Source organism: Gadus morhua, chromosome 9 (genome assembly GCF_902167405.1).
Source record: "Gadus morhua chromosome 9, gadMor3.0, whole genome shotgun sequence".
NCBI classification, from domain to species: domain Eukaryota; kingdom Metazoa; phylum Chordata; class Actinopteri; order Gadiformes; family Gadidae; genus Gadus; species Gadus morhua.
The window spans coordinates 8,870,235-8,895,778 of record NC_044056.1 but is presented as its reverse complement, the minus strand read 5'-3'; the positions used below and the strand labels follow the sequence as shown (position 1 = coordinate 8,895,778).

The following is a 25,544-nucleotide window of genomic DNA, read 5'->3' as shown; positions in this document are numbered from 1 at the left end:
ACAAAGGTTGTCAGAAGTGGGATTTGAACCCACGCCTCCAATTGAAGACCAGAAACCTCAACATTGAGGAAGGTGGTAATCCTTGAGTCTGGCGCCTTAGACCACTCGGCCATCCTGACATCTTGTGAATTAAAGTAGAGAGTCCAAATTAAGCTCCAATTACTCAAGAAATGTACCTTAAATAGGTTGTCAGAAGTGGGATTTGATCCCACGCCTCCAGTTGGAGACATAAACCTCAGGTTTGAGGAAGGTAGTAATCCTTGAGTCTGGCGCCTAAGATCGCTCGGACATCCTGACAACGCCCAAAAAATAAGTAGCAATTCTAAATGAAACTAAAATTAGGCAAGAAATGAACCTTATAATTGTAGCAAGTTGAACAATGATTTTTGAAACTGAACATTTAAAAAATTTGTCAGAAGTGGGATTTGAACCCACGCCTCCAGATGGAGCCCAGAAACCTCAGATTAGAGGAAGGTAGTAATCCTTAAGTCTGGCGCCTTAGACCGCTCGGCCATCCTGACATCTATCTAATTCCAAGGGGAGAGTCTAAATTAACTTAAAATGACTCAAGAAATTAACCATATAATTATAGTTATTTTAACAATAATTCAGGAAAATTAAGTTTTAAATAGGTTGACAGAAGTGGGATTTGAACCCACGCCTCCAGTTGGAGACACAAACCTCAGATTTGAGGAAGGTAGTAATCCTTGAGTCTGGCGCCTAAGATCGCTCGGACATCCTGACAACGCCCAAAAAATAAGTAGCAATTCTAAATGAAACTAAAATTAGGCAAGAAATGAACATGGTAAATCTAGTCATTTGAACAATAATTTATGAAACTGAAGATTTACAAAGATTGTCAGAAGTGGGATTTGAACCCACGCCTCCAATTGAAACCAGAAACCTCAGCTTTGAGGAAGGTGGTAATCTTTTAGTCTAGCGCCTTAGACCACTCGGCCATACAGACAACTTGCAATTTAAAGTAGAGAGTCCAAATTAAGCTCCAATCACTCAAGAAATGTACCTTATAATTGTAGCAAGTTGAACAATGATTTTTGAAACTGAACATTTAAAAATGTTGTCAGAAGTGGGATTTGAACGCACGCCTCCAGATGGAGACCAGAAACCGCAGATTCGAGGAAGGTAGTAATCCTTGAGTCTGGCGCCTTAGACCGCTCGGCCATCCTGACATCTATCAAATCTAAGTGGAGAGTCTAAATAAACTTAAAATGACTCAAGACATTAACCATATAATTATAGTTATTTTAACTATAATTCAGGAAACTTAAGTTTTAAATAGGTTGTCAGAAGTGGGATTTGAACCCCCGCCTCCAGTTGGAGACATAAACCTCAGGTTTGAGGAAGGTAGTAATCCTTGAGTCTGGCGCCTAAAATCGCTCGGGAATCCTGACAACACCCAAAAAATAAGTAGCAATTCTAAATGAAACTAAAATTAGGCAAGAAATGAACCTAGTAAATCTAGTCATTTGAACAATAATTTATGAAACTGAAAATTTACAAAGGTTGTCAGAAGTGGGATTTGAACCCACGCCTCCAATTGGAGACCAGAAACCTCAGCATTGTGAAAGGTGGTAATCCTTGAGTCTGGCGCCTTAGACCACTCGGCCATCCTGACATCTTGTAAATCAAAGTAGAGAGTCCAAATTAAGCTCCAATTACTCAAGAAATGTACCTTAAAATTGTAGCAAGTTGAACAATGATTTTTGAAACTGAACATTTAAAAAAATTGTCAGAAGTGGGATTTGAACCCACGCCTCCAGATGGAGACCAGAAGCCTCAGATTTGAGGAAGGTAGTTATACTTGAGCCTGGCGCCTTAGACCACTCGTCCATCCTGACGTACATAATAAGCACGTAGAGAGTCTAAACTAACCTAAATTGACTCAAGAAATTAACCATATAATTATAGTTATTTTAACAATAATTCAGGAAACTTAAGTTTTAAATAGGTTGTCAGAAGTGGGATTTGAACCCACGCCTCCAGATGTAGACCAGAAACCTCTGATTTGAGGAAGGTAGTTATACTTGAGCCTGGCGCCTTAGACCACTCGGCCATCCTGACGTATATATTAAGCACGTAGAGAGTCTAAACTAACCTAAATTGACTCAAGAAATTAACCATATAATTATAGTTATTTGAACAATAATTCAGGAAACTTAAGTTTTAAATAGGTTGTCAGAAGTGGGATTTGAACCCACGCCTCCAGATGGAGACCAGAAACCTCAGATTTGAGGAAGGTAGTTATACTTGAGCCTGGCGCCTTAGACGACTCGGCCATCCTGACGTATATATTAAGCACGTAGAGAGTCTAAACTAACCTAAATTGACTCAAGAAATTAACCATATAATTATAGTTATTTGAACAATAATTCAGGAAACTTAAGTTTTAAATAGGTTGTCAGAAGTGGGATTTGATCCCACGCCTCCAGTTGGAGACATAAACCTCAGGTTTGAGGAAGGTAGTAATCCTTGAGTCGGGCGCCTAAGATCGCTCGGACATCCTGACAACGCCCAAAAAATAAGTAGCAATTTTAAATGAAACTAAAATTAGGCAAGAAATGAACCTAGTAAATCTAGTCATTTGAACAATAATTTATGAAACTGAAAATTTACAAAGGTTGTCAGAAGTGGGATTTGAACCCACGCCTCCAATTGGAGACCAGAAACCTCAGCATTGAGGAAGGTGGTAATCCTTTAGTCTGGCGCCTTAGACCACTCGGCCATCCTGACAACTTGTAAATTAAAGTAGAGAGTCCAAATTAAGCTCCAATTACTCAAGAAATGTACCTTAAAATTGTAGCAAGTTGAACAATGATTTTTGAAACTGAACATTTAAAAAAGTTGTCAGAAGTGGGATTTGAACCCACGCCTCCAGATGGAGACCAGAAGCCTCAGATTTGAGGAAGGTAGTTATACTTGAGCCTGGCGCCTTAGACCACTCGTCCATCCTGACGTATATATTAAGCACGTAGAGAGTCTAAACTAACCTAAATTGACTCAAGAAATTAACCATATAATTATAGTTATTTGAACAATAATTCAGGAAACTTAAGTTTTTGAATAGGTTGTCAGAAGTGGGATTTGAACCCACCCCTCCAGATGGAGACCAGAAACCTCAGATTTGAGGAAGGTAGTTATACTAGAGACTGGCGCCTTAGACCACTCGGCCATCCTGACGTACATATTAAGCACTTAGAGAGTCTAAACTAACCTAAATTGACTCAAGAAATTAACCATATAATTATAGTTATTTGAACAATAATTCAGGAAACTTAAGTTTTAAATAGGTTGTCAGAAGTGGGATTTGACCCCACGCCTCCAGTTGGAGACATAAACCTCAGGTTTGAGGAAGGTAGTAATCCTTGAGTCTGGCGCCTAAGATCGCTCGGACATCCTGACAACGCCCAAAAAATAAGTAGCAATTCTAAATGAAACTAAAATTAGGCAAGAAATGAACCTAGTAAATCTAGTCATTTGAACAATAATTTATGAAACTGAAGATCTACAAAGGTTGTCAGAAGTGGGATTTGAACCCACGCCTCCAGATGGAGACCAGAAACCTCAGATTAGAGGAAGGTAGTAATCCTTGAGTCTGGCGCCTTAGACCACTCGGAAATCCTGACAAGTTGCAATTTAAAGTAGAGAGTCCAAATTAAGCTCCAATTACTCAAGAAATGTACCTTATAAATGTAGCAAGTTGAACAATGATTTTTGAAACTGAACATTTAAAAAAGTTGTCAGAAGTGGGATTTGAACCCACGCCTCCAGATGGAGAGCAGAAACCTCATATTAGAGGAAGGTAGTAATCCTTGAGTCTGGAGCCTTAGACCGCTCGGCCATCCTGACATTTATCAAAATCCAAGTGGAGAGTCTAAATTAACTTAAAATGACTCAAGAAATTAACCATATAATCATAGTTATTTTAACAATAATTCAGGAAACTTAAGTTTTAAATAGGTTACCAGAAGTAGGACTTGAACCCACGCCTCCAATTGGAGACCAGAAACCTCAGCTTTGAGGAAGTTGGTAATCCTTGAGTCTGGCGCCTTAGACCACTCGGCCATCCTGACAAGTTGCAAATAGAAGTAGAGAGTCCAAATTAAGCTCCAATTACTCAAGAAATGTACCTTATAATTGTAGCAAGTTGAACAATGATTTTTGAAAGTGAACATTTAAAAAAGTTGTCAGAAGTGGGATTTGAACCCACGCCTCCAGTTGGAGACCAGAAACCTCAGATTAGAGGAAGGTAGTAATCCTTGAGTCTGGCGCCTTAGACCGCTCGGCCATCCTGACATCTATCTAATTCCAAGTGGAGAGTATAAATTAACTTAAAATGACTCAAGAAATTAACCATATAATTATGGTTATTTTAACAATAATTCAGGAAACTTAAGTTTTAAATAGGTTGTCAGAAATGGGATTTGAACCCACGCCTCCAGTTGGAGACATAAACCTCAGGTTTGAGGAAGGTTGTAATCCTTGAGTCTGGCGCCTAAGATCGATCGGACATCCTGACAACGCCCAAAAAATATGTAGCAATTCTAATTGAAACTAAAATTAGGCAGGAAATGAACCTAGTAAATCTAGTCATTTGAACAATAATTTATGAAACTGAAGATTTACAAAGGTTGTCAGAAGTGGGACTAGAACCCACGCCTCCAATTGGAGACCAGAAACCTCAGCTTTGAGGATGGTGGTAATCCTTGAGTCTGGCGCCTTATACCACTCGGCCACTCTGACATCTTTCAAATTAAAGTAGAGAGTCCAAATTAAGCTCCAATTACTCAAAAAATGTACCTTATAATTGTGGCAAGTTGAACAATGATTTTTAAAACTGAACATTTAAAAAAGTTGTCCGAAGTGGGATTTGAACCCACGCCTCCAGTTGGAGACCAGAAACCTCAGATTTGAGGAAGTTATTAAAGCTTGAGCCTGGCGCCTTAGACCACTCGACCATCCTGACATCTTTCTTAAGCAAGTAGAGAGTCTAAATTAACCTAAAATGACTCAAGAAATTAACCATACAATACAATTATAGTTATTTGAACAATAATTTAGGAAACTGAAGTTTTAAAAAGGTTTGTCAGAAGTGGGATTTGAACCCACGCCTCCAGTTGGAGACCATAGACCTCAGGTTTGAGGAAGGTAGTAATCCTTGAGTCTGGCGCCAAAAAACCGCTCGGACATCCCGACAACTCCAAAAAACAAAGTAGAGATTCTAAATGAAACTAAAATAACTCAAGTAATGAACCTAGTAAATCTAGTCATTTGAACAATGATTTATGAAACTGAAGATTTAAAATAGTTGTCAGCAGTGGGATTTAAACCCACTCCTCCAATTGGAGACAAGAAACCTCAGCTTTGAGGAAGGTGGTAATCCTTGAGTCTGGCGCCTTAGACCACTCGACCATCCTGACAACTTACAATATCAAGTAGAGAGTCCATATTAAGCTCCAATGACTCAAGAAATGTACCTAATAATTGTAGCAAGTTGAACAATGATTTTTAAAACGGAACATTTAAATAAGTTGTCAGAAGTGGGATTTTAACCCACGCCTCCAGTTGGAGACCAGAAACCACAGGTTAGAGGAAGGTGATGATAATCCTTGAGTCTGGCTCCTCAGACCAATCGGCCATCCTGACAACTTGCATAATCAAGTAGAGAATCCAATTGAAACTAAAATAACGCAAGATAATAAACCTTATAATTATGAACCCAGTAAATCTAGTCATTTGAATAATGATTTATGAAACTGAAGATTTAAAAAAGTAGTCAGAAGTGGGAGTTGAACCCACGCCTCCAATTAGAGACCAGAAACCTCAGAATTGAGGAAGGTAGTAATCCTTGAGACCTGCACCTTAGACTGCTCTGCCATCCTGACAACAATTAAAAACTAGTAGAGAGTCCACATTAAGCTCTAATGACTCAAGAAATAGAATCGTAATTGTAGCAAGTTGAACAATGATTTTTAAAACTGACCATTTAAAAAAGTTGCCATATGATTGTTGTATGAAGGGCACTAGAAGGACCATGATTGTTACATCTCCATGTAGCACTTAAAAGAATAGTTGGGCTCATAATTTAAACGGTGGGTCTCGGGGTCCTCCCCCAGAATTTGTTTTGCTTCAAAGACACTGTTTCCCCTTATTCTAGCGACTTTATAAACAACAAAATGAGTTGTTCACATCATTGTGCACTTTCACATTTTAGCCAAAGAAAGGAGGTTGCCTTACTGCTTTCATCTTTACTAACATTTACGTAAAAATTAGACTGGACAAAATTCAATGTGCCGCTACCATACAGTCTTTGACCGCTGACAGCCAGCTACGGAAACATTTAAGGAAGTTTTCCTTCATGTTGAGGTGATAGCTGACCATTATCGTCTCTCTTGCATGAAATGACCTACACTTGAATGATCTTGAACGCTCAAAAAATGTATATACATTTTAAACGGATTATGCAAACTGAAAATATTAAGTTTTTCTAACTTGGCATCTTATTGCACTTTTCCACTATGGGTACTGACATACTCTTAATCCGCTTTTTGCTTCGTTATCCAGTGGAGATTTATCACTCGATGTAGCGGTTTGTCATGGCGATGCCACATGAAAGCAACGCCTCACATTCCCCGTTCGTCAGCTGCCAAAGAGAGGAACGCCTGCACCTCAATAGCTAACCACAACATGTGTTTTTTTCGGTTTGCCATATTCTTGCTCCAGAGGGCACATCATCAGGGGCACCAGACGGGCAGAAGGGCACTAAAAGGGCACCAGACGGGCAGAAGAGCACTAGAAGGGCACTATAAGGACCAAACGAGCAGAAGGGCACTATCAGGGCACTAGAAGGGCACTGGAAGGGCACTAGAAGGACCAGACGGGCAGAAGGGCACTATCAGGGCACTAGAAGGGCACTAGAAGGACCAGACGGGCAGAAGGGCACTATCAGGGTACTAGAAGGGCACTAGAAGGACAAGACGGGCAGAAGGGCACTATCAGGGTACTAGAAGGGCACCAGATGGGCAGAAGGGCACTTGAAGGACCAGACGGGCAGAAGGGGACTATCAGGGCACTAGAAGGGCACCAGACGGGCAGAAGGGCACTATCAGGGTACTAAAGGGGGCACTAAAAGGGCACCAGACGGGCAGAAGGGGATTATAAGGGCACTCATTAAGGCACGTCATTGAATTTTCTTGTTCTAGAGGGCACATCATCATAATTTATTGTATGAAGGAGCACCCTAGAGGGCACTTAATCATGTTTTGCACGTGAAAAGGGCAGCCAATAAGGCATTTCCTCTCGTTTTCGACACTCATAAAGGGCCCTTAGCGCGCTTTTTCCACCATTGAGCCACGAGGGGGGGCGGTCGCCACTGACTACAGCAATGACCTTGCTGCAAATTGCAGTGCCTTTGTATACATCATTGAGCCACATTGAGCAAAAGTCATTTGGTCAATCAATTTAAAGTGACTATATAGAAAAATAGAAGCCTAATTAACGACTACATTACCAGTAACCATCACAGGAGAAGCTGGCGTGCCAGCCCTGTCAGACCGACGGGCCGCGACTCCTAACACCAATGTTTGTAATAACGCCGTTTAAAATAACGCCGTTAGGTATGCCGTTACCGTTACTGTACGCTAAATGGGGTGCGTTATTGTGAATTGATTGAATAAACTACTTATCCGAACGCACCCCTGGCTCCAAAAAACACAAACTGCTAGTGAGGAGACCCAGGTGGGTTAACAACGAGATAAGCGATTATGATTGGCTAAGGCAGAGTCATGTTTCATGGTAGCCAATCGGAGCCAGTGTTTTTACACACAAGCCAGGACACGCGCGCCACACACACACACACACACACACACACACACACACACACACACACACACACACACACACACACACACACACACACACACACACACACACACACACACACACACACCAAACAGATTCGATGAAGCAGCAGAAATGGCGAGTCCGGAGCAATAAATAAATAAATAAACAAAACTCTTGAAACTTGAGTGACGGGCAGGATCTCCTGTTTTTAAAGGCCAACGTGCAGGTTAACCGGAAGTTTTGGTAATATGTGTATCATTTATTAAATGTCTCCAAAATAGTGTTAAAGTCCAGTTTTTGTCGTTTTTGGCAGTAACGGGTGCAATCCGATGGAAAAAATTGTCATTTTCTGTAGTATTCAGCAGATGTTCCAATCCACAGCCTTTGCAACTAAGCAAATTGAAATTTAGTTGGAAGTATATCAGGGCCTTGAATGGGCAGTTTAGCATTTAAAACATTAAGGCCAAGTGAAAACTGCTCAGAAAAATCCAAATTCTTTGACATATAGCAACTTTCTTTTTTTACAGTAACGCAAATAGTTACTTTCCCTGGTAAGTAGTTACTTTTATTATAGAGTAATTCAGTTACAAACCCAGTTACTTTTTGGAACAAGTAGATAGCTAATTACTTTTTTAAAGTAACGTTCCCAACACTGCCTAACACACACACAGAGATGTGTGGGACACTTGTTATTTTGCACAAGCTCGATCAGGCATACAGTGACTCACCAGAAGGGAAAGTATGGAAGGAATTCAGCAGGCTCTGCATAACCATGTCTGGGTTAAACCCTCTGTTGTTGGCCCCGGACCCCTGCATGCATGGCGATTGGTCGAGATTGTGCAGTGAAACAGTTGTTATTCTTCACTTAATGGTTCTGCTGGGAAGGCCACACTACGCGCCGGACATATCTGGAATAGCTTCCTGTGCGCGGTTTTGTCAAGAAGATTAAAAAGAACAGTGGAGGGAATCACAACAACAGGAGGCAGCGGAGGTACGGAGGCGTGCCGTCATTCCACAACAACAGGAGGCAGTGGAGGTATGGAGGCCTTCGGTCATTCCACAACAACAGGTATGGGGGTCTTCGGTCATTCCACAACAACAGGTATGACCTTTTTTCATTACGTCATCTTATGGTCATTTTGGTCAGAGTGAGTTATTTTTGATTTCTTCATCACGCCAACGTTTTGATGAGGATGGTTGGACGGTTATGTTATGGGTCATTGTCTGTGAGCCACTAAGGTGGAGATGAAAGAAAAAAGAAAGTGGCTTGAAGATTTTCGGGATTCTTTGGTGACAGTGTTGCACACCTAGTCTGAAGCCAAAGAATGCTAGGATGAGTAACTAATACTTTCATTAAGCACACATCCTCTCATCTAACCCGCATATCCCCTATTGGGAATCAGGAGCATTGAGGTTTTTCAGCAGCATCAACATGATCTCAATCATATATGATTTCCAACATATAGAGTCTAATGTGTGTAGTCTAACACTTTCTGTACAATTTAAGTAGAAATACAATTTACCTTATGTTTATGGCATAAAATACAACAAATTTTCCCTTTCCTGAATAGAGAAACAGTTTTGCTCTTTCGTAAAAATAAACCACCTAGAGTCAGGTGTTGACAAATACCTTTGTCTCAAATAAGGTAAAGATAACAGACATGAATCAAACAGAACCGAACAGGTTGATCCAGATAAGAAAAGCCAAACAAACAGTCATCCCTCCACTCTCCTGCTCCGAGGCGGCATCGCCTTCCACAAGCAAAACATAAATACAATCCAGACCGTGGGAAAGGTCAACTGGGCCTTGTTTACTTTTTTTCTCAATGAGTTTGTCAAGACTTAGAGTAGAGTTACCATTATGGGCCCAGCGGGTTCCCAGCACAAAGCAAGCTTCTAGCGGGCTCATCGTGAACGTAACAACCACTTTCCCTCATTGTTCTCCAGCTTCCTATCGGCCCGGTCTTTTCCTGACGTGGCGCTGGTCACGTTGTTCCCTGGGAAGAAGGTACCGTCAGGAGGACGTGGTCCGGGCCGCCCAGAAGGTTCCCACGATCTCCTGACCTTCCTCCCATGGATGCTGCTTGCTCACAGCTCCAGAACAGGAAGTCTGTCCCCGATTTCCACCAAGGGAAGTCCAAGTTGAGTTTGTAATCACAGCCTCCAAGAATGGCTCAGAGAATGTTGCAAACTAATGCTGCCATCCAAGCGGGTTTCCCCTTTTTGGATTTAGTTGAATTTATATGAAAACATTGCGATTTTGACCCGATCTAACATCTTTAGTTGGTTTTTAAGGTTGTTATTGTGGAAAACATGCACTATATTTGACCACTCTGTGTCTTGTTTTTATGTGTATTTAAATTCAATCAATGTATCTATTACGTTCCTTAGATAATTTTTAAACGTCAGGTTAAAAATATGTATATATTTATCTCTATGTGTCGCTATCTCATAACTGCTTCACGATAGGAGATAATTATTATAGAACCTTAACATATTTTCATCATATCTTTTTGGGACGGTATGAACCTGAAACCATGATTTGGTATTTGTGTGTGCTTGTATTAAAGGTACAGTGTGTGCTTGTGTGTGACAAAGAGTGTCTCTGTCCAAGCATGCAAGCCAATTATTAGTTATCAGTATATCTGTTTGAGATTACAGTTTACATAATATTTACATAGATAGATGGTCAAAAAATAACTCTCCCTCTGATTCATTGAGCCTAGAGCTCTGCATGCCTGTAAAATGGCAAAATGACCATAAGCAGACGTTTTCATCCAAAGCGAAATAAAGGGAATGTCTGTTGACCATTAATGAGCAGGAAGCGTTAAAGTTAGCAGGTTCGAACCCAGACCCTTTAAGCTGTGAGTCAAACACTATTTTACTACTAACTAGCCTATTGTATGCATGTTTAAAAACAAGATGAGGATGAGAATTATCCAAATGAATGAGGCAAAATCGATATCAGAAGATGGGACCATAACAAATTGCCCAAGCAACCTCAACCTCAGAAAAGGAATTTCAAATTGAAAAGATAGCAAGAAGAGTCCACCAATCGTTGAGATAGGATGACTGAGACAGACCCCTCTTGAGAGAACGATGTCTGCAGATTGCTCAGAACTGACGTGATTTACTGCCTGGCCCCCTACCTACGCCTATATCACATGTAGCTAACCAAACTAGATGACTTGAGGTGGAAAAACACCAGCTCAGTCACCAATCAGGTCAGAAATTAAGCCAAACTCCTATTACCTGTTCACCCATTGTTTGTGTTTCACTGTAAAGAGGCTTGCATGTAGAAACAATACAAGATTACTCAAAGTATGAATGTATCTTCTCTGTCATCTTTAAACATCGAAGTGCATAGACAACAGAAAGACGCACACAGATACAACCCATTTTGGCTCAGAGGTAGCAGTTCCACGCCAACACTCGAAACTTGATAAGATATACACGGAAATAGTTGTGTTGTGACTACCTGCAGTCACACGTCAGTCTACCTTTCCCCGGAAAGGTAGACTTGTAATGTGACCTGTAATGTGAACAATAGAAGCGTAAATATAGACAAGGAGGTTGTCAAAGGATGTGCAATGTTGCTTGCCAAATCCAGGAAAATTAAATACACAAACAAACTTACAAACTGTAATTATAATGTTACTTGTATTGGAGACAGCGGGGCTAATAGTGTGAGATTATGATATAAGTTTGCTGTTAGATTTATTTTCAGTCTGTATTTGGATAGGGGTGTCATGTCCTTCCAGTACAGAATGCACTTGTGCATTTATTGTTTTTAAGTGATCGACTGTCTTGTGAGACATGGACTTGCATGAGATATGGTGTGTGTGTGTGTGTGTGTGTGTGTGTGTGTGTGTGTGTGTGTGTGTGTGTGTGTGTGCGTGTGCGTGTGCGTGTGCGTGTGTGCATGTCTTTGTCTTAAAAAAAGCCTGTGCACATATGATAAGCCTATCAATGGCCCAGAATCTGAGCTGCATCTTTGACGTGTCAAAATGCCCTCTTACATCGCCTATCGGGACTCAGGCAGCATCGGGTTCTGGCGACAAGAGGACACTCAATTTATTCAAACTGCTGTTGAATTTGTCATGCTTCTGGTCTGGGGACTGTCTGAAGTGGATGGCTTGGTGTGTGTATCGGGGCCAAATACTCATGATCTTCCCCTTTGTGTTCTCCGTCGGAGGAGGTTTGACCACCAACGGAAATATCAGGTCAACGGACAGTGTTTTGTTTTTCGCGGTGAGAGACGTTGATTGGTGGAAACCTGAGACGTTTACCTGCTTATAGAGGTCTTGAGCCTTGTGCACAGCCGTGTGACGCAGTAGCAAAACGCTGTGAAAGAGGTCAGATCGTCCTCGATAGAAAGCCTGAGCTACTGATCCCAGATCAGATTGCACGGTAGCATGGGCCTATGGATCCTATGACCAGCATTTTCTAGAGGACATTTTTATGCCGGTAAAAATTAACAAAATAATGGACTTGAGCTATAAATAATATAAATAATGAGCTATACTTCTGTTCCATTTTCCCAATGTGTTTGTATGTATAACGACACCAGATGAAGGTATAGACATATTGCTGTTTACATTTTGAAGGTATCCATAGGAAAGCATTGGGAATGGATTTGCCTGGAAAGACTCAATTGTACTAGCTTAATTTAAATACGGTATTACATCTACACACATATGGTATGTTTAATCTATGCCATTCGTTTTTCATAAATGCATAAGAGATTAACTACACTCTTACGTCACGAATCATTTTCTCACAGGGATCTCGCAGAAGAGGGATATACATAGCTGTGTTTTTATTTCCCATGGTGCCTTTCCTCTGCAGCCCCCAACCACCCAGATGGAATAGACTGAACCCATCCCCTCTCTGGAGTGAGTTCACCAGCTCGGAGGGCTCCAGCAGCAGTGTAGCTATGATGCTAAATGGATGATCCCAGAGGGGCTCACACCTAGTACTGAGTCGAGGTTTGGGGGCATTGACCCCACGACATGGACACGAGTAAACATTTCGATGCACAATACAAAATAAAGCTCACTTTATCTGTGTCACTCTCTGCTCAAGAAGTAAAAAGTTAAAACAAAAATGCATTATAAAGGAAATTCTAAATGATGAAACATTTGCAAATACACCAAAAAATTTGATATAGGATCTATCCAGGGATCTATACAGGGGATTATAAAATGTCTCATGGAAATTTTGAGATATTGTAAAATTTCTCATTGAATATTAGCTATTTCTAGTTGGGCTATTCAATTATCTCAGCATACAATAATAATAAAATATATATAATAATATAACTCCACATAAATTGCTTTACGTGCTTTCATTAATTAGTTTTTGAGAACTTGGTTTTTAGACAATTTGAAGTGAGACTGTCACTGAACACTTGGATTGATTATCACCAATCAGAGTGAGCGTAATCAGAAAGGCGCAACGCTGGATCGGCGGGGAGTATCTCAAAACTTGGAAGTCCGATAGCCCACACTAGATCCATTCGTATAGATTAAAGAGAAGATATTCTCATATTATAAGCAATATTTTATTCTTTTTTTGACCATTATTTTCAACAAACAATGTGCACACAGCACCAATAATCCATCCCATATTTGCGCGGAAGGAGGACCTACATATTGCTGAGTGCGCGTTCGAGACGAGACCCACCGCTGTGTATGCACGCTTGAACTTTTACACTTCTTTTAGAATGATACAAAATGAATCAGCTAGGGATAATGCATAGCCTACATAAGCACTGTTAAGAAATAAATTCATTTAAGGGAAATATTGTCTTGCACGAATGTGGGCCTATAATAAGAAGTTGTTTTGAAAGCTACTTCCGGAACAGAATACCCATGATTCTCCTCGGTTTGGTTATAAATAGGCAGTGGCGCTGGATACGCTAGAGACAAGGTTTCGGACGTACAGTGTGCGGCCCCTCTTTGTGTCACCAACCAATCACCGATCCGAGCGGTCAGTGGGTTCCGAGGGGGCGGCCGTGACCAGCCTATCAGTTATTGGCTGGTAGCGGCCGCCCTGTACGCTCGGAGCGTTGGATGCAGAAGCGTCCTTATAAAGACCCTGCGTTCCGCCTCGACCGACGCAGACTTTTTTTTAAAGCTCCCGTCCTCTCTTGTCCGTGGACCAACAAAACATCGTCTCCCAAAGCAGTAATACCTCCTAGGTTAACTGAATAGGTGGTTTTAATTTACGGATGGTGCACTTTTCCGTGGAGCTTCTATTAAATAGTCACTGTTTTGGTTTTCTACAAGGTCACCAAGTTTCATTTTTCGACTATATCATGCTGAACACAGAGGAGAGGTAGGCTGTTTTTTGGGTGGTTTTTTTGCATACATGTCAACATGTGTTCAATTGATTGTTTTGGACATCTTAATCCAACCATGGAGACCTGTGTACATGCATGACAGGGTTGTAAATAACTCCTGGTTTGCGGAGAAACGGACTCTTGCGCGGTTCTTTCCACAGCGGGTATCACCTGACTGTGGGGTTACAGTAGTGGTTGTTGTGCCACTCTCTGGGGCGTTTTGCGATTGACTTCTGACCTTTTTTTATTTTTAACAATTCGACTGTATTGTATGACGCCGTGTAGCCAAGAGCTCTGCTACATTTTTGTGTTTTCTTCAGACGCGTTGAAATGATAAATTGATGATGTATCGTTACGCTCTTCGATGACGACGCAAGGATATTGGCTTCATTATACCAATCGACAAACAATGCATGTTCCTGTTTCCTTTCATGTCCTACATGATTACGTCTACTGCAAGGATGTGGAAGCTTCTAGCGATTTGAGCATGCTCTCTTTCGACTACCAGACACATGGGATGTATTTGATGTTTCTGTGGTAACGTCTGATGTTGTTTCGCTGTGATCTGTTTTGATGCACCGTGTTGTGTGAGCGGTGCACTCTTTGCAGGATGATGATTACGTTTCACCCCTGTCACTGGCCTACATTGGGAGCATTAGATAACAAATCCTTTAACGTTTTGCTGGCTCACTTCTGAAGCGTCTACCAAAGTCACTTTGAGGTGATGGATGCCTGGAGTGCACATAGGGCTGCATCATTCATGTCTGTGAAATCAATATTTACCAAATAGTCGCTACTTTTTTTTAAAATATATTTGACTCGTTTCTTAATAAGAGTCTGCCTGGTTAAAAACATCAATTTGGTAGTGTTTGGCCAAACAGGACACCTGGCATTTACCTGAGTTCAGGTGATTTTGGGTTCTGTACATTATGTACAGCCGCCCTTTTCCATCGCAATTAAATGCCACAGGATAGATTACACCGGCCGAGATTGGAATTGTGTAACCAGTCGTGTTATTGTGTACCAAGTTTAGCCTTGAGACAAGTTAATCGCCATATGAGGGTGTTAAGACCTAATGGGACGGTTCGGTTTCTGTGTTGTGCTACGACGGTGTTATGACGTTAGACAAAGTCTGCAGAGAACATCAACAATGTATTAGTCTATCGGATATACACCACAACCCACGCTGTTGTAGGGACATGCAAGTTATCCATGAAAGGTGCCACAGTAAACACACATTGGGTAGTTTTCTGATTGTAAACAGCTAATTTGCATAGCACTATACATGTCCTCTCTGGATCCCTTCTGTCATTCCCTTCTCCCTGTTCATTCACTCGTTTCATGAACCAAAAGCAACCGTGGCCAATGTATTACAAGCAGGAAGTAGAACTATGTTCTGAAGGGATATCCTAGTGTTGGCTCTTTGTAATACTCAGGACAATAGTACAGTAGCCTACAGGCATTCAGTGCCGTTTCCACCTCAAGGCCGTCCTCCGACAGACAGATGCTTAATCCCCCAGGATAATCAACTAAATCCGTCCTCAAACCAACAAGCCATACAACCCAATTAGTTTATCTCTCTCAATTCAAACTGCGTTGTTACAAAAACTATCAAAAATCGTCGCTGTACACTGCTCAGTTGTACTCACCTAAGGCTCAGTATGACTAAGAATAAAGTGACAGGGATATGTAAACATTGTAATTAGGGTTTTCAGTTCAAAGGTATAACCTTAATTGTATAACAGTATAGTCGTTTAAGTGATCTCCCTTGCACGCTTGTCTTCCATATTACAGGCTGATCATAACTATTATTAACCATTAACTATAACTCCTCCACACCTATGATGAAGAGGGGCAGTGTTATAGACGTCTCTCGTCTCTGTCCACCTGCACTTGGACAGAGACTCTGTAGCCATTTTAAAGCAGCCTTCCTTATGAAACGGTTTGTTGGCCCATATTCCTCATTTAGGCCGACCTAGTGCCTGTCTGGCGGACCCCGCACATCGGTTTGGATGTGCGGGGGTGTGGCAGAAATGTCAGAGGGGCAAGGGTGTTGCCTTTCAAAACAAGCTGCCATTTCTATCACGGGCAGGCACGTTTTTCTTTTTTGTTCTTGTAAAGGGTAGTGAGGTTGGGGGGAGAGGAATGCTCTTGGCATCCTTGCCACTGTCCTCCTCTTCGTCCTTTTCTTTGCCAGCCATGACTTCCATCATTGCTCCAACCTCTCACAGCCTCCTCTAATTGGACATGTGTATGTTTTGTTACTCATGCCATTCTCGGTTCTCCCCTGTTCTGCCCACACCAAACCTCAAGTATGGTGCGTTTTTGAACTTGTTGTCATTTTCATTTTCGTTTTTGTTTAGATGGTATTATAACATTTCAATGACCCATCCAACCTATTTAATTAACACTCTTTTTCCCTTTTCATTGGGATGTATCAATATCTAGTTCATCTTATTCTATTACTCTCGCTAACCAACAAAATATAGAAGTTGTAAGCTGTTGCCAGAGGTATGTATGTATCCATTATATCTTGTAAAGGCACAATTAAGATAACATAACAAGGTGTGTGCGTGTGTATCTGTGTGTGTCTCCAGCTCGTGCGTGTGTTTGTCCTGCCTTGATTTGCACTTTATATACTTGTATATGCCTCACAAGGCTTTGCAGTTGTATCTTTACTTCCTGGGTTCATCAGCCAAAGCCCAGATCTTAACTAGATTATAACTACTAGTGGAAGCAGGTATGAGATTAACGCTTTAATAATCCCAGAAGGAAAATTTGGATACAAAACAAATATAATGGAGTATTAAAAGGTAGCGGCAATATACCCAGGGCAGGGCAGGGCCGTGCAGCTCCTGAAAGGACAAAAGGGCAGCCAGCGGTCTCCCCTCCGTGTTCACAGTTGCTCGGTTAACCAATGCATGAAACAAACAGGGAAAATACAAGTAGGTATTTACATGATGTGCTCTGTGGTTAACGTAGCCTAAAGTATAGAGACAGGGTTTATCCTGAAATGTGAAGCACCAAAGCAGCGTCCATTTAACTTTAAAGCCTTGTAAAAGATAGTGTTCTGCACGTCATGACCGAGAGGGAGTCGCAGCGTGATGATCTTGTTTTTCCACCTGCCTGGTAACTATGCAGACATAGCAGAGTCTCTAACTGGTCTATTTGCCCGGGAGGAGCAGCGATTGTGAACTCCCCTGCTTGCACCTCCTCGACCGAGCCCTTGTTCTTGTTATCGTCTGGTAGTCTTAATGCAAAAGTCAAGTTGGCCCAAAAAATGCATGAATGCAATGCAATGGGGACATTGGTTCAGATCTTGCTGCCTGAGAAGAAGTGTAGTGCCCAACTGTTAGTAGCTCTTTAACTAACTATCTCTTTAACGAACTAAAGAGCAAATCAACTATTTTCAGATAATTAATCAATTACAACATAATGCATTTGCAGTGAATTTGATTGCTTGGTCTAACAAGCTAAGCAATCCATTGTATGACAACACATTAATAAATGAATGGGTATTATCTGATTAATCAATTGTCAAAAAACGAGGGTACAATAGCAGAGGGAGAGCAGTGAAACTAAACTAAAGTATGAAACAAGTGTGCTTACTATCATTACGTCACACTAGTCTCTACATCACCAGAGGCTGTGTGGTGTTCACGACACCAAAGGCTCATAATTCACATATTTTCCAAAGACCATGTAGGGCCTGGTTCACTGTCACTTTAGAGGGTAAAGGATGGCAAACAAAAGAAATCGTAGCTTTTTGACTGCCTGCTAATATATATTTCAGTACCTTGTAGTGACATTTAATATTTATGAATCGGGAGGGATAGATTCCACGGCAAATACGTTACATCATAAGCGGACGTGATGAATATCATGTACAATTTGGAGATTTCAGTGATTTCCTGTGCCTTTTCTTAGTTGAAGCCCACGGGCAGAACATGAATTATGAACACATCGGAACGGAGCCAAGAGAGAACCAGGTCTTGAGGTAGATGGTACAGTCAGTCACATGACCTCCTCCTCTCCTCCTCGCTGTGTCTGGGACGTGAAATGTTGCACGGTAACTCCAAGCGCCAACGCCATGCTGGGTTCCTGGGCCCTCGCAGGAGCTATTTCCAGAGGTGTTTACTGGTCATGTGCTTGTTGACCCACCCTCGTCATATGGCTGGCTTGCTGTCTGGCCTTCTGGCTAGCTGGCCTTCTGGCTGGCTGGCCTTCTGTCTGCCGTTGACTGTTCAACGGTTTTCCCAAACTGGTATCCAATTGGTACTCCTCAGTCAATAGCTGGAGTGCTTTAAGCTGTCTTGACCTCGCCCGACAACTGTGTCCGCTCTTCAGCTCTATGGCTGCTGTTTAGCCGAAGGATAACATCATTAGCTTTTAAGCAAAAAATGTTGGTCTTTTTTTAAGCTAAAAGATTTTGCTTGGTTGTTATGCCTGAAGACAATATAATGAGCGTTTTAACCATCAGCCTTAAAGCCGGTAGACAATTCTATACTCAGATTTGAACTTTTACCCACAATCTTTACCCAAAAATACACTTTTTAAAAGTAGTTTAAACTTGTAGCCCTGTTGACTTGCAGTATGAACTCTGTTTGCTATGGTCGGAAAGAAGAGAAGGCTTTGATGAACGGCAGAGACTGTCTTCCTCAGATAACGGCTCTTGGCCATTTGTTTGGAAACTGGAGATTAATCTGTCAAGGAAAACGAAAGAAAATAATTGGATAAACAAGCGGTTTCTAAGAATAGCCCAGCGACGCCAAGCCCATTGGCCTCTGTAACAGTTCACTGGGGACAACAATGACACATTTAATGTAATACAGATAGTTTTAATATTCACAGTATTTAATAATTATGACTGAGGACAAGTTCCTGGGTGGCTATGAAAAGCAAAACCAAAAGCGCACGGAATCTTCAGATGCATTTAATGAATGAATGCATGCATGAAACAGCTGTTTGTGTTGACAGGACTCAGGTAGTGGTTGGCCTGTGTATTTTCTTTGGCGTTCCTCTTAACAATACGTGGACAGAGCAGATGGCCCAGCCAGCTGAGAGGGTTATTAATAAGGGCGGGGGGGGATCCTCCATTAACGATTGGCTTTCCAGTGTTTACTCTGGACGTCCTTCTGTTGTCAGTGCGCCTGCTGTGGATTCAGTTAATTACACTCAATTACAAAACCATATAAACCCCTGGGTAGACGGGTAACAGAGGATCGTCTGGCTTCGACGGGCCTCTGACTCTCTAAAATTGCACTTAGCCAGGTTGCGTGTGAAATTCAGAGCAACTCTAATAGCCCTGAGCGCTGTACGTCCACACAGTGACTCTCGAGATGAGTTCACATGCACATTAAACGGGCGCTTATTCAGTGAAGCCGATGATACAGCGCTAACCTCGACCAACAAGTAGAGGCCTAAAGTTATCTTCCATGGTAACATTGCATTGCATGTTTCCTCCTGTGTTGTTGTTGCCTGTTCTTGTTGTGGTTTAGAATTTCTACTGAGCTTGTTTATGTTCCCTTCCAGTTCGTCGCTGACATGCCCCAGGCTGTCGGGCTCCAGTACCCAGGGTCCGGGGCCTCTGTGGTGCTCCTGATGCCCCTCACCCACAGCTAAAGATCCCGGGTGGGCGAGGGACTGTCAGGGATCACTCTCTGGGCGTGCTACTCCATAAGGTGAGTTTACACACACACGCACGCACGCACACACACACACACACACACACACACACACACACACACACACTCACAGGCTGCTTAATGACTTGTATCTTAATGCGCTGTAAGTTGATCTCGATAAAAGAGAGCGTCTGCTAAATAGCACTCTGGCAGAGGAAGTGGACCAGTTCAGCCCTTTCTCCCCGCTGTGATCGTTGCTCAGCTGATGCATGTGCACCCGACCGCACAACCGGCTATTTACGTACTTTTCTTTATGTTGACAGCGTGGGTGTGGACCGATCTGGAACGAGCCTAACCCTAAAACCACATCACGCAATCCAGCTCAGTTCACTCTGGGACAGGCCCGAGTTGGCACCATAATACTCTCACACCCCAGAGATGAGCAATGTAATGCCTTGCATATGTGGAGCAGTTGTTATTCAACTAATCAACCATGTTTATGAAACCGGTGACTCATGGGAGACAGCGTTTCAAAACAATAACAATGAAAGAGCCGACGTGCTTGAACCTTCTTGTCTGGGTTCCTTAGCGTCGCTTGACCTGACTCTATATGCAAATACAAATAGTCAATTCAATTAGCAGATTTTTTTAACCAAAGGGGTTTACGGGGAAATCTTTAGAAGTAATTAGGAATCAATAGGGCTATGGCCTTATTCATGCCCAATCAACGTTGCGGGTGGACCAGACAATGCCGCACTGCCTTGTCTGCCCCCTTATTCCAGCGCAGCTCAAAAGATCTCACAATGTTCAATAAAATCGCAAAGGACTGTGTAAAGTAATGGAAAACATAAAACCAACCAACCGTGCAGCTCCTGAAAGGACAACAGGGCAGCCATCGGTCTCCCCTCTGTGTTCACAGTTGCTCGGTAAACAGTGGAGTGCTACAATGCTAACGTTACATGGTAAACAAAGTTCGTCAAACAAGGTCTTCGGTCTGATCGCCGGCTTACTTGATTGGCCGCCGCGGCGTGAGTTTCCGTTGCGTTTATCTAAAGGTTGATTCTGGTTCAACCTTTTCGTCGCAGGCCGGCTTTTATTATTTATTTTTTTTAGCTCAATGCTCCCATTCAAAAGAATGGTCGAACAGGCGTTTGATTTCGCCCCAAAGGCCTGATTCTGTGTGAGTCGGCCCTAAGGGGTGTTGCTCCAGGATGGCCCAATGTGCATATCCTTCCGAACAGCCGTCGGAGCTCTACGCATTTCCTTCTGCTGCCCGCAACAAAGACATGGTCTACACCCGACTTGTTTAGTATAATCCATATCCATGTTCCAATTTAGTTTATTTCAATGAATATCATGATTGATGGATACCTTTTTGTCCTCCACCCTCTCCCCCTTCCTTCCCGGGTCTCAAGGACACACGATTGACCGTGACCCAGGCCGGTGGCCCGGCCAGCGGCGGCCCGGCGGTTTTCCACTTCCACTACCAGCTGAGCGAGCAGCACGCATCCTGCTGGGACACCATCCTTCGTGGGGAGCGCCTCTTCATCCAGATCCCCCCGGGGCAGCCGGCCGAGGGCAGCAAGGAAGGGTACGTCTGGGAGGGCGGAGAAGACGGGTTTACTGCATCATGCCAACCCCCACAATCGCACTCCATGATTGGGTTAAGTCATCACATCCTGACTTGTGACGAGAGCTCTTCCAACACATTGGCAGGACACACGGTTGGCACCTTGTAAGGCAACTTTACAAAGTTTCCATTACAAGCTACGGGATTTGGCTGTTCACAGACATGGCACAAATGCAAGCCTTTTCGCGTTCCAGGCATGTTTCTTTACCACCAACGTACAGAGATTGATTCCTTGTATGTGTAACCTACTTGGCAATAAACAGGTTATATCAAGTGAAGCCTCAGATTTGCCCCCTCCATGGGCCTTATATTCACCTGGCGGCAATCTGTGTTCCAAACACTCGCTGGGTGAGGGGGGAACTGAATGTGGAATAGCGCATTCAGTTCCCCCCTCACCCAGCTTGTGTTTAGAACTAGAATGAACTGTAACTAAACAAAACATTGTAGAAAAACAGAAACTTCAGAATCAGAATGGGGTTTATTTTGCGCCAAGGCTGTGAATGCCACATCCTATAGTTTGTGATGGAAAGCTGCATTGCAAGGTGCCAACCGTCTGCACTGCCAATGTGTTGGAAGCGCTCTCATCACAAGTCACGATGTGATGACTGAACCCAATCATGAAATGCGATAGTGGGGTGGGTGTGTGCAGTAATGAGATGTGAGAACAGCTGTAGCCGCTCTTAACCAGCTGTAATCGCACTTTTGTGTTGCATCGCATGTAAAAAATGCTTACGTCATTCTCACCCTCTTCCCATCTCTCTCCCCTCCTCTCTCTCGCTCTCTCTCTCTCCACAGGCTCACCGCTCTGCTAGAGTTCACAGAAGAGAAGCTCAAAGTCGGCTGTGTGTTCCTCTGGTTCCATAAAAGCAGAGCTGACCGACGTAAGGCATTTTGACACCTTGTTCAGTTTGGCACGCTAGCAGGAAGGCCCCGAGGTCTGGTTGCTTAAAATAATATTGAAGTGGCGTAGCAATGAATGCCACATGGACGAAATCAGTATTTAGAACACTTTGTTTTGTACACAATGTGTCCAAGTACATGCATGCATTAGTGTAAGATCCCATAATACCCATTATAGCATACAGACAAGCCTACTGCCACATTTGCATGGAATTTTTAATTGTGAATGAAAGTACATTATTTTATTTTACATCACTTTTTGACAGTATATTTGACAGGCTGGTTTTGAGTTTCCATGACCCTAGCGAAGTTAAGATTAAGATGATTGTTCTTGTGAAGTTTTCTTTCCAAGTAGTTTATTAACCTCTACATGATCAAGCAGATACTGCCATGTTGGTTTGACGATGAGCTCAGATGATGCTGCTGATGATGATGATGATGATGGTGATGCTGATGATGCTGATTCTTCCTCCACCAGTGGCCATCATCAGGACGTTCCACTACATGGGCTTTGAGATGGTGAAGCCGGGAGACCCCGTGGTACCGGCCCGTCCTGACCTTGTCTTCATGGCCTACCCTCTGGAGGCCAGCAGCTCCGATGAGGAGTGACCCCCCTGGACGTCCCTGCAACCCCCCCCCCCCTCCCCCCTCATCTTCATGGCCTACCCACTGGAATCCCCTGCCACCCCATCTGTCGTCCCTCACCTCATCCTCTGCCGATGTTGCACTGCAACACTCCCCCCCTGGATCCCTCCCTCTGGATCCCTCTCTCCCTCTCGCCCAAACTAACCCAACAACAGGAACGGAAACGAACAGCAGAGTTCGAACACATTCAGCTTCTTCTGCTGACTGTTTGATGTTTCCCTCTGGTTGGCAGAAGGAACAGATGTTAACAAGGGCCAACAGCCATGGTAACATCTGTCGGACAATTTGGGTGAAGGTGGGAGAGAAACCACTGCATATCTCTCCTCTTTCAGGTCTTCCGAGGCTTTGGGTGGTCACCTTGTAGTCTCCACATGGGCATGCTAGAAAGACAGCATGACGGGAGATTTTAGTAGCACACATTTAGCCGACATTGTGTTTAAAAAGTAGTTTTGCATTAAAACTATACAAGTGTGAGTTTGATGTGTCGAGTTTTCATGTGAATGTAATCAAATCGATATATATATATTTAAATTAATTGGTGATCATCTGGCCATCATTCCAGCTAGCATCGCTCACTTGCGGTTTAAAAAAATCTGTATTTTTACGATCTTTTTGGTTAGTACCGAAGACTATGTTCCTGGCACATCACGCATACATCGTAGACACCACATAGGTGTTACGGCAACGAGAAAACTTTTAACCCAAGATGGGTTAGGCATTTACAGGCTTCCACTGTCAGAGGAGCTGACACTGTCTATTCCAACCAGTTTGTCTATCCCCTAGTTCATACCTTTTAGTGAACTGTGCTGTAGGTGACCCTGCTGGAGGCGAAGGCCTGGTTGGAGGAGGGGGAGAGCGAGGGCTCTTTGTGCCTAAAGAGAGGAGTGCTATATGCTTTTATACTTTTGAGTCTTATTACTGTAGATACTGTAGATTACTGTTGATTTTCCTGTGCACACCCAGCACCGTGGTATAGAAATCACCCTCGGCACCTTTTATCGTTTACACAAAGCTGTTCTTTTGTTTTCGTTTTCTCGAACAAAAATAAAGCCAAAGACTTCATTCTGTGTCTGCAAACACGGTCAAGTTTATTTTGAACATGGATCTTTTAAAAAACCAAAATAAGCAATGTGGGGACAAAAAGCAATATTGATAGATCATACCGTCTCTGTATGTCAACTTATAAAAGGGCAGATAACCTACTTTGAGAATCCTCCCTTTTCCTTCGTGTTGGGGTGTTTGGATTTTGACCTAGTTTGCATGTGCATAGACCAGACGCCTCTATACTGCTGAGTGGCCTGTGACTCAAAAGCTGTTAAACCAATGTCAATATCTGAATCTTTTCCAAACTGTATTTTAATGTAAATTTCTGTGTTTTTTGGGAGGGGTGGGGTCAGGCTGTCGTGGTTTACGGTTAAGAGTTAACCATTTTATGACACACTTGAATAATATAGATAGGCCTTCATTTCTTCGTGTGGGAGATAAATAAAATGCATATCTGAATGAAGTCATTTTCTTTCAATAAAATAGGCTTTATAATAGAGCTCTGAAAATTATTTTGAAACTGGCCTGATTTATTCCAAATACTCCAGTAATCTGCAGTCTGTTCAACTCTAAAGTGACTACCATGTTCTGCAGACAAATGACGAGTGTAGTTTACCCTACAGACATATCCGTCTATTGAGAGCGGTTTGGAGCACTTAAAATACTTTAACAAAGTCACATGTAGATAGACGTTGCAAGATTGAAAGAGACAGAGTTGGTCAGTAGGTAACAGACATTAGTTTAAGCCTATATAGAATGTGATATATTTTCACATTGATTGAACATAACTCCATCTCAAGCATGGGGATGATAGCCACTTCCTAGATCAGGGTTAGGTTTAGGGTTAACATCCCATTTCCAGGAATTCGCTGACGCTGCTTGCCATCGTTTCTCGGTTTCGTTAGTCTAGCCTACGCCTACAAATAATTCTCTACCCATACACTGAGACGGCTTTATCAAGACGAATCAGGTTAGGTATTTGTATTGGCTTGAGTTGGTTATAATTGAGTAGCCCAACTGTGTATTCCCGAAAAAGGGGGCACAATAAAATGACCATTGATACTTATGTCAAAAACAATATCACATTATTCCCAAATAAAATATACATATTATTTACTCAAATGTTCCGGAAAGTGTGCACTTCGAGGCTACTGCCGGCTACACATCTTCTTTGGGATCTGATGACGAACAAGAACTTAACTTGGGCCATAAGTAGGCCAATACGATGGTTAAGAGTCCATCTCTTCTTCAAACATAGCCCTGAACATATCTGCATTATTAAACCAGTACCATTTTAGCTATGGAAAAGCAGTGATGACGATATCTTCAGGGTAACCCACTACATGTGGTAACTATAAAAGCAATGTAATATCATACATTACAATTCGTGGATGTTTTTACCTAAGCACCTTCAAGTACGACAAAGATCCCCGTGCTGTGCATTCATATGGAGCAAGGGTTGTGACAGATAGTGTTAAAGAACAAATCAAAAACTCTG

General features: G+C 42.4%; 1 protein-coding gene and 13 non-coding genes across 14 annotated transcripts; 1 reads left to right on the top strand and 13 right to left on the bottom strand.

Annotated features, from left to right (window-relative positions):
• Window positions 1–8: 8 nt before the first annotated feature.
• Window positions 9–119, bottom strand: trnal-caa (transfer RNA leucine (anticodon CAA)). The gene is made up of 2 exons: window positions 82–119; window positions 9–54 (listed from the first exon to the last, which is right to left on the bottom strand). It is a non-coding gene; the product is annotated as a tRNA-Leu (tRNA).
• A 291-nt stretch (window positions 120–410) lies between these two features.
• Window positions 411–521, bottom strand: trnal-uaa (transfer RNA leucine (anticodon UAA)). The gene is made up of 2 exons: window positions 484–521; window positions 411–445 (listed from the first exon to the last, which is right to left on the bottom strand). It is a non-coding gene; the product is annotated as a tRNA-Leu (tRNA).
• Window positions 522–1,079: 558 nt separating this feature from the next.
• Window positions 1,080–1,190, bottom strand: trnal-caa (transfer RNA leucine (anticodon CAA)). The gene is made up of 2 exons: window positions 1,153–1,190; window positions 1,080–1,114 (listed from the first exon to the last, which is right to left on the bottom strand). It is a non-coding gene; the product is annotated as a tRNA-Leu (tRNA).
• A 335-nt stretch (window positions 1,191–1,525) lies between these two features.
• trnal-caa (transfer RNA leucine (anticodon CAA)) lies at window positions 1,526–1,636 on the bottom strand. Its single transcript has 2 exons — window positions 1,599–1,636; window positions 1,526–1,571 (listed from the first exon to the last, which is right to left on the bottom strand). It is a non-coding gene; the product is annotated as a tRNA-Leu (tRNA).
• Window positions 1,637–1,748: 112 nt separating this feature from the next.
• Window positions 1,749–1,859, bottom strand: trnal-caa (transfer RNA leucine (anticodon CAA)). Its single transcript has 2 exons — window positions 1,822–1,859; window positions 1,749–1,783 (listed from the first exon to the last, which is right to left on the bottom strand). It is a non-coding gene; the product is annotated as a tRNA-Leu (tRNA).
• Window positions 1,860–1,971: 112 nt separating this feature from the next.
• Window positions 1,972–2,082, bottom strand: trnal-caa (transfer RNA leucine (anticodon CAA)). Its single transcript has 2 exons — window positions 2,045–2,082; window positions 1,972–2,006 (listed from the first exon to the last, which is right to left on the bottom strand). It is a non-coding gene; the product is annotated as a tRNA-Leu (tRNA).
• Window positions 2,083–2,194: 112 nt separating this feature from the next.
• On the bottom strand, window positions 2,195–2,305 carry trnal-caa (transfer RNA leucine (anticodon CAA)). The gene is made up of 2 exons: window positions 2,268–2,305; window positions 2,195–2,229 (listed from the first exon to the last, which is right to left on the bottom strand). It is a non-coding gene; the product is annotated as a tRNA-Leu (tRNA).
• A 335-nt stretch (window positions 2,306–2,640) lies between these two features.
• Window positions 2,641–2,751, bottom strand: trnaf-aaa (transfer RNA phenylalanine (anticodon AAA)). The gene is made up of 2 exons: window positions 2,714–2,751; window positions 2,641–2,686 (listed from the first exon to the last, which is right to left on the bottom strand). It is a non-coding gene; the product is annotated as a tRNA-Phe (tRNA).
• A 112-nt stretch (window positions 2,752–2,863) lies between these two features.
• On the bottom strand, window positions 2,864–2,974 carry trnal-caa (transfer RNA leucine (anticodon CAA)). Its single transcript has 2 exons — window positions 2,937–2,974; window positions 2,864–2,898 (listed from the first exon to the last, which is right to left on the bottom strand). It is a non-coding gene; the product is annotated as a tRNA-Leu (tRNA).
• A 559-nt stretch (window positions 2,975–3,533) lies between these two features.
• Window positions 3,534–3,644, bottom strand: trnal-caa (transfer RNA leucine (anticodon CAA)). Its single transcript has 2 exons — window positions 3,607–3,644; window positions 3,534–3,568 (listed from the first exon to the last, which is right to left on the bottom strand). It is a non-coding gene; the product is annotated as a tRNA-Leu (tRNA).
• Window positions 3,645–3,756: 112 nt separating this feature from the next.
• trnal-caa (transfer RNA leucine (anticodon CAA)) lies at window positions 3,757–3,867 on the bottom strand. Its single transcript has 2 exons — window positions 3,830–3,867; window positions 3,757–3,791 (listed from the first exon to the last, which is right to left on the bottom strand). It is a non-coding gene; the product is annotated as a tRNA-Leu (tRNA).
• Window positions 3,868–4,203: 336 nt separating this feature from the next.
• On the bottom strand, window positions 4,204–4,314 carry trnal-caa (transfer RNA leucine (anticodon CAA)). Its single transcript has 2 exons — window positions 4,277–4,314; window positions 4,204–4,249 (listed from the first exon to the last, which is right to left on the bottom strand). It is a non-coding gene; the product is annotated as a tRNA-Leu (tRNA).
• Window positions 4,315–4,873: 559 nt separating this feature from the next.
• Window positions 4,874–4,984, bottom strand: trnal-caa (transfer RNA leucine (anticodon CAA)). The gene is made up of 2 exons: window positions 4,947–4,984; window positions 4,874–4,908 (listed from the first exon to the last, which is right to left on the bottom strand). It is a non-coding gene; the product is annotated as a tRNA-Leu (tRNA).
• Window positions 4,985–13,818: 8,834 nt separating this feature from the next.
• oaz2a (ornithine decarboxylase antizyme 2a) lies at window positions 13,819–24,505 on the top strand. Its single transcript, XM_030365666.1, is given in 6 exon segments — window positions 13,819–14,199; window positions 19,736–19,802; window positions 19,804–19,884; window positions 21,243–21,418; window positions 22,253–22,338; window positions 22,836–24,505. Coding segments are annotated over 6 exon segments (648 nt in total). The 5' UTR covers window positions 13,819–14,092; the 3' UTR covers window positions 22,967–24,505.
• The last annotated feature ends 1,039 nt before the right edge of the window (window positions 24,506–25,544 follow it).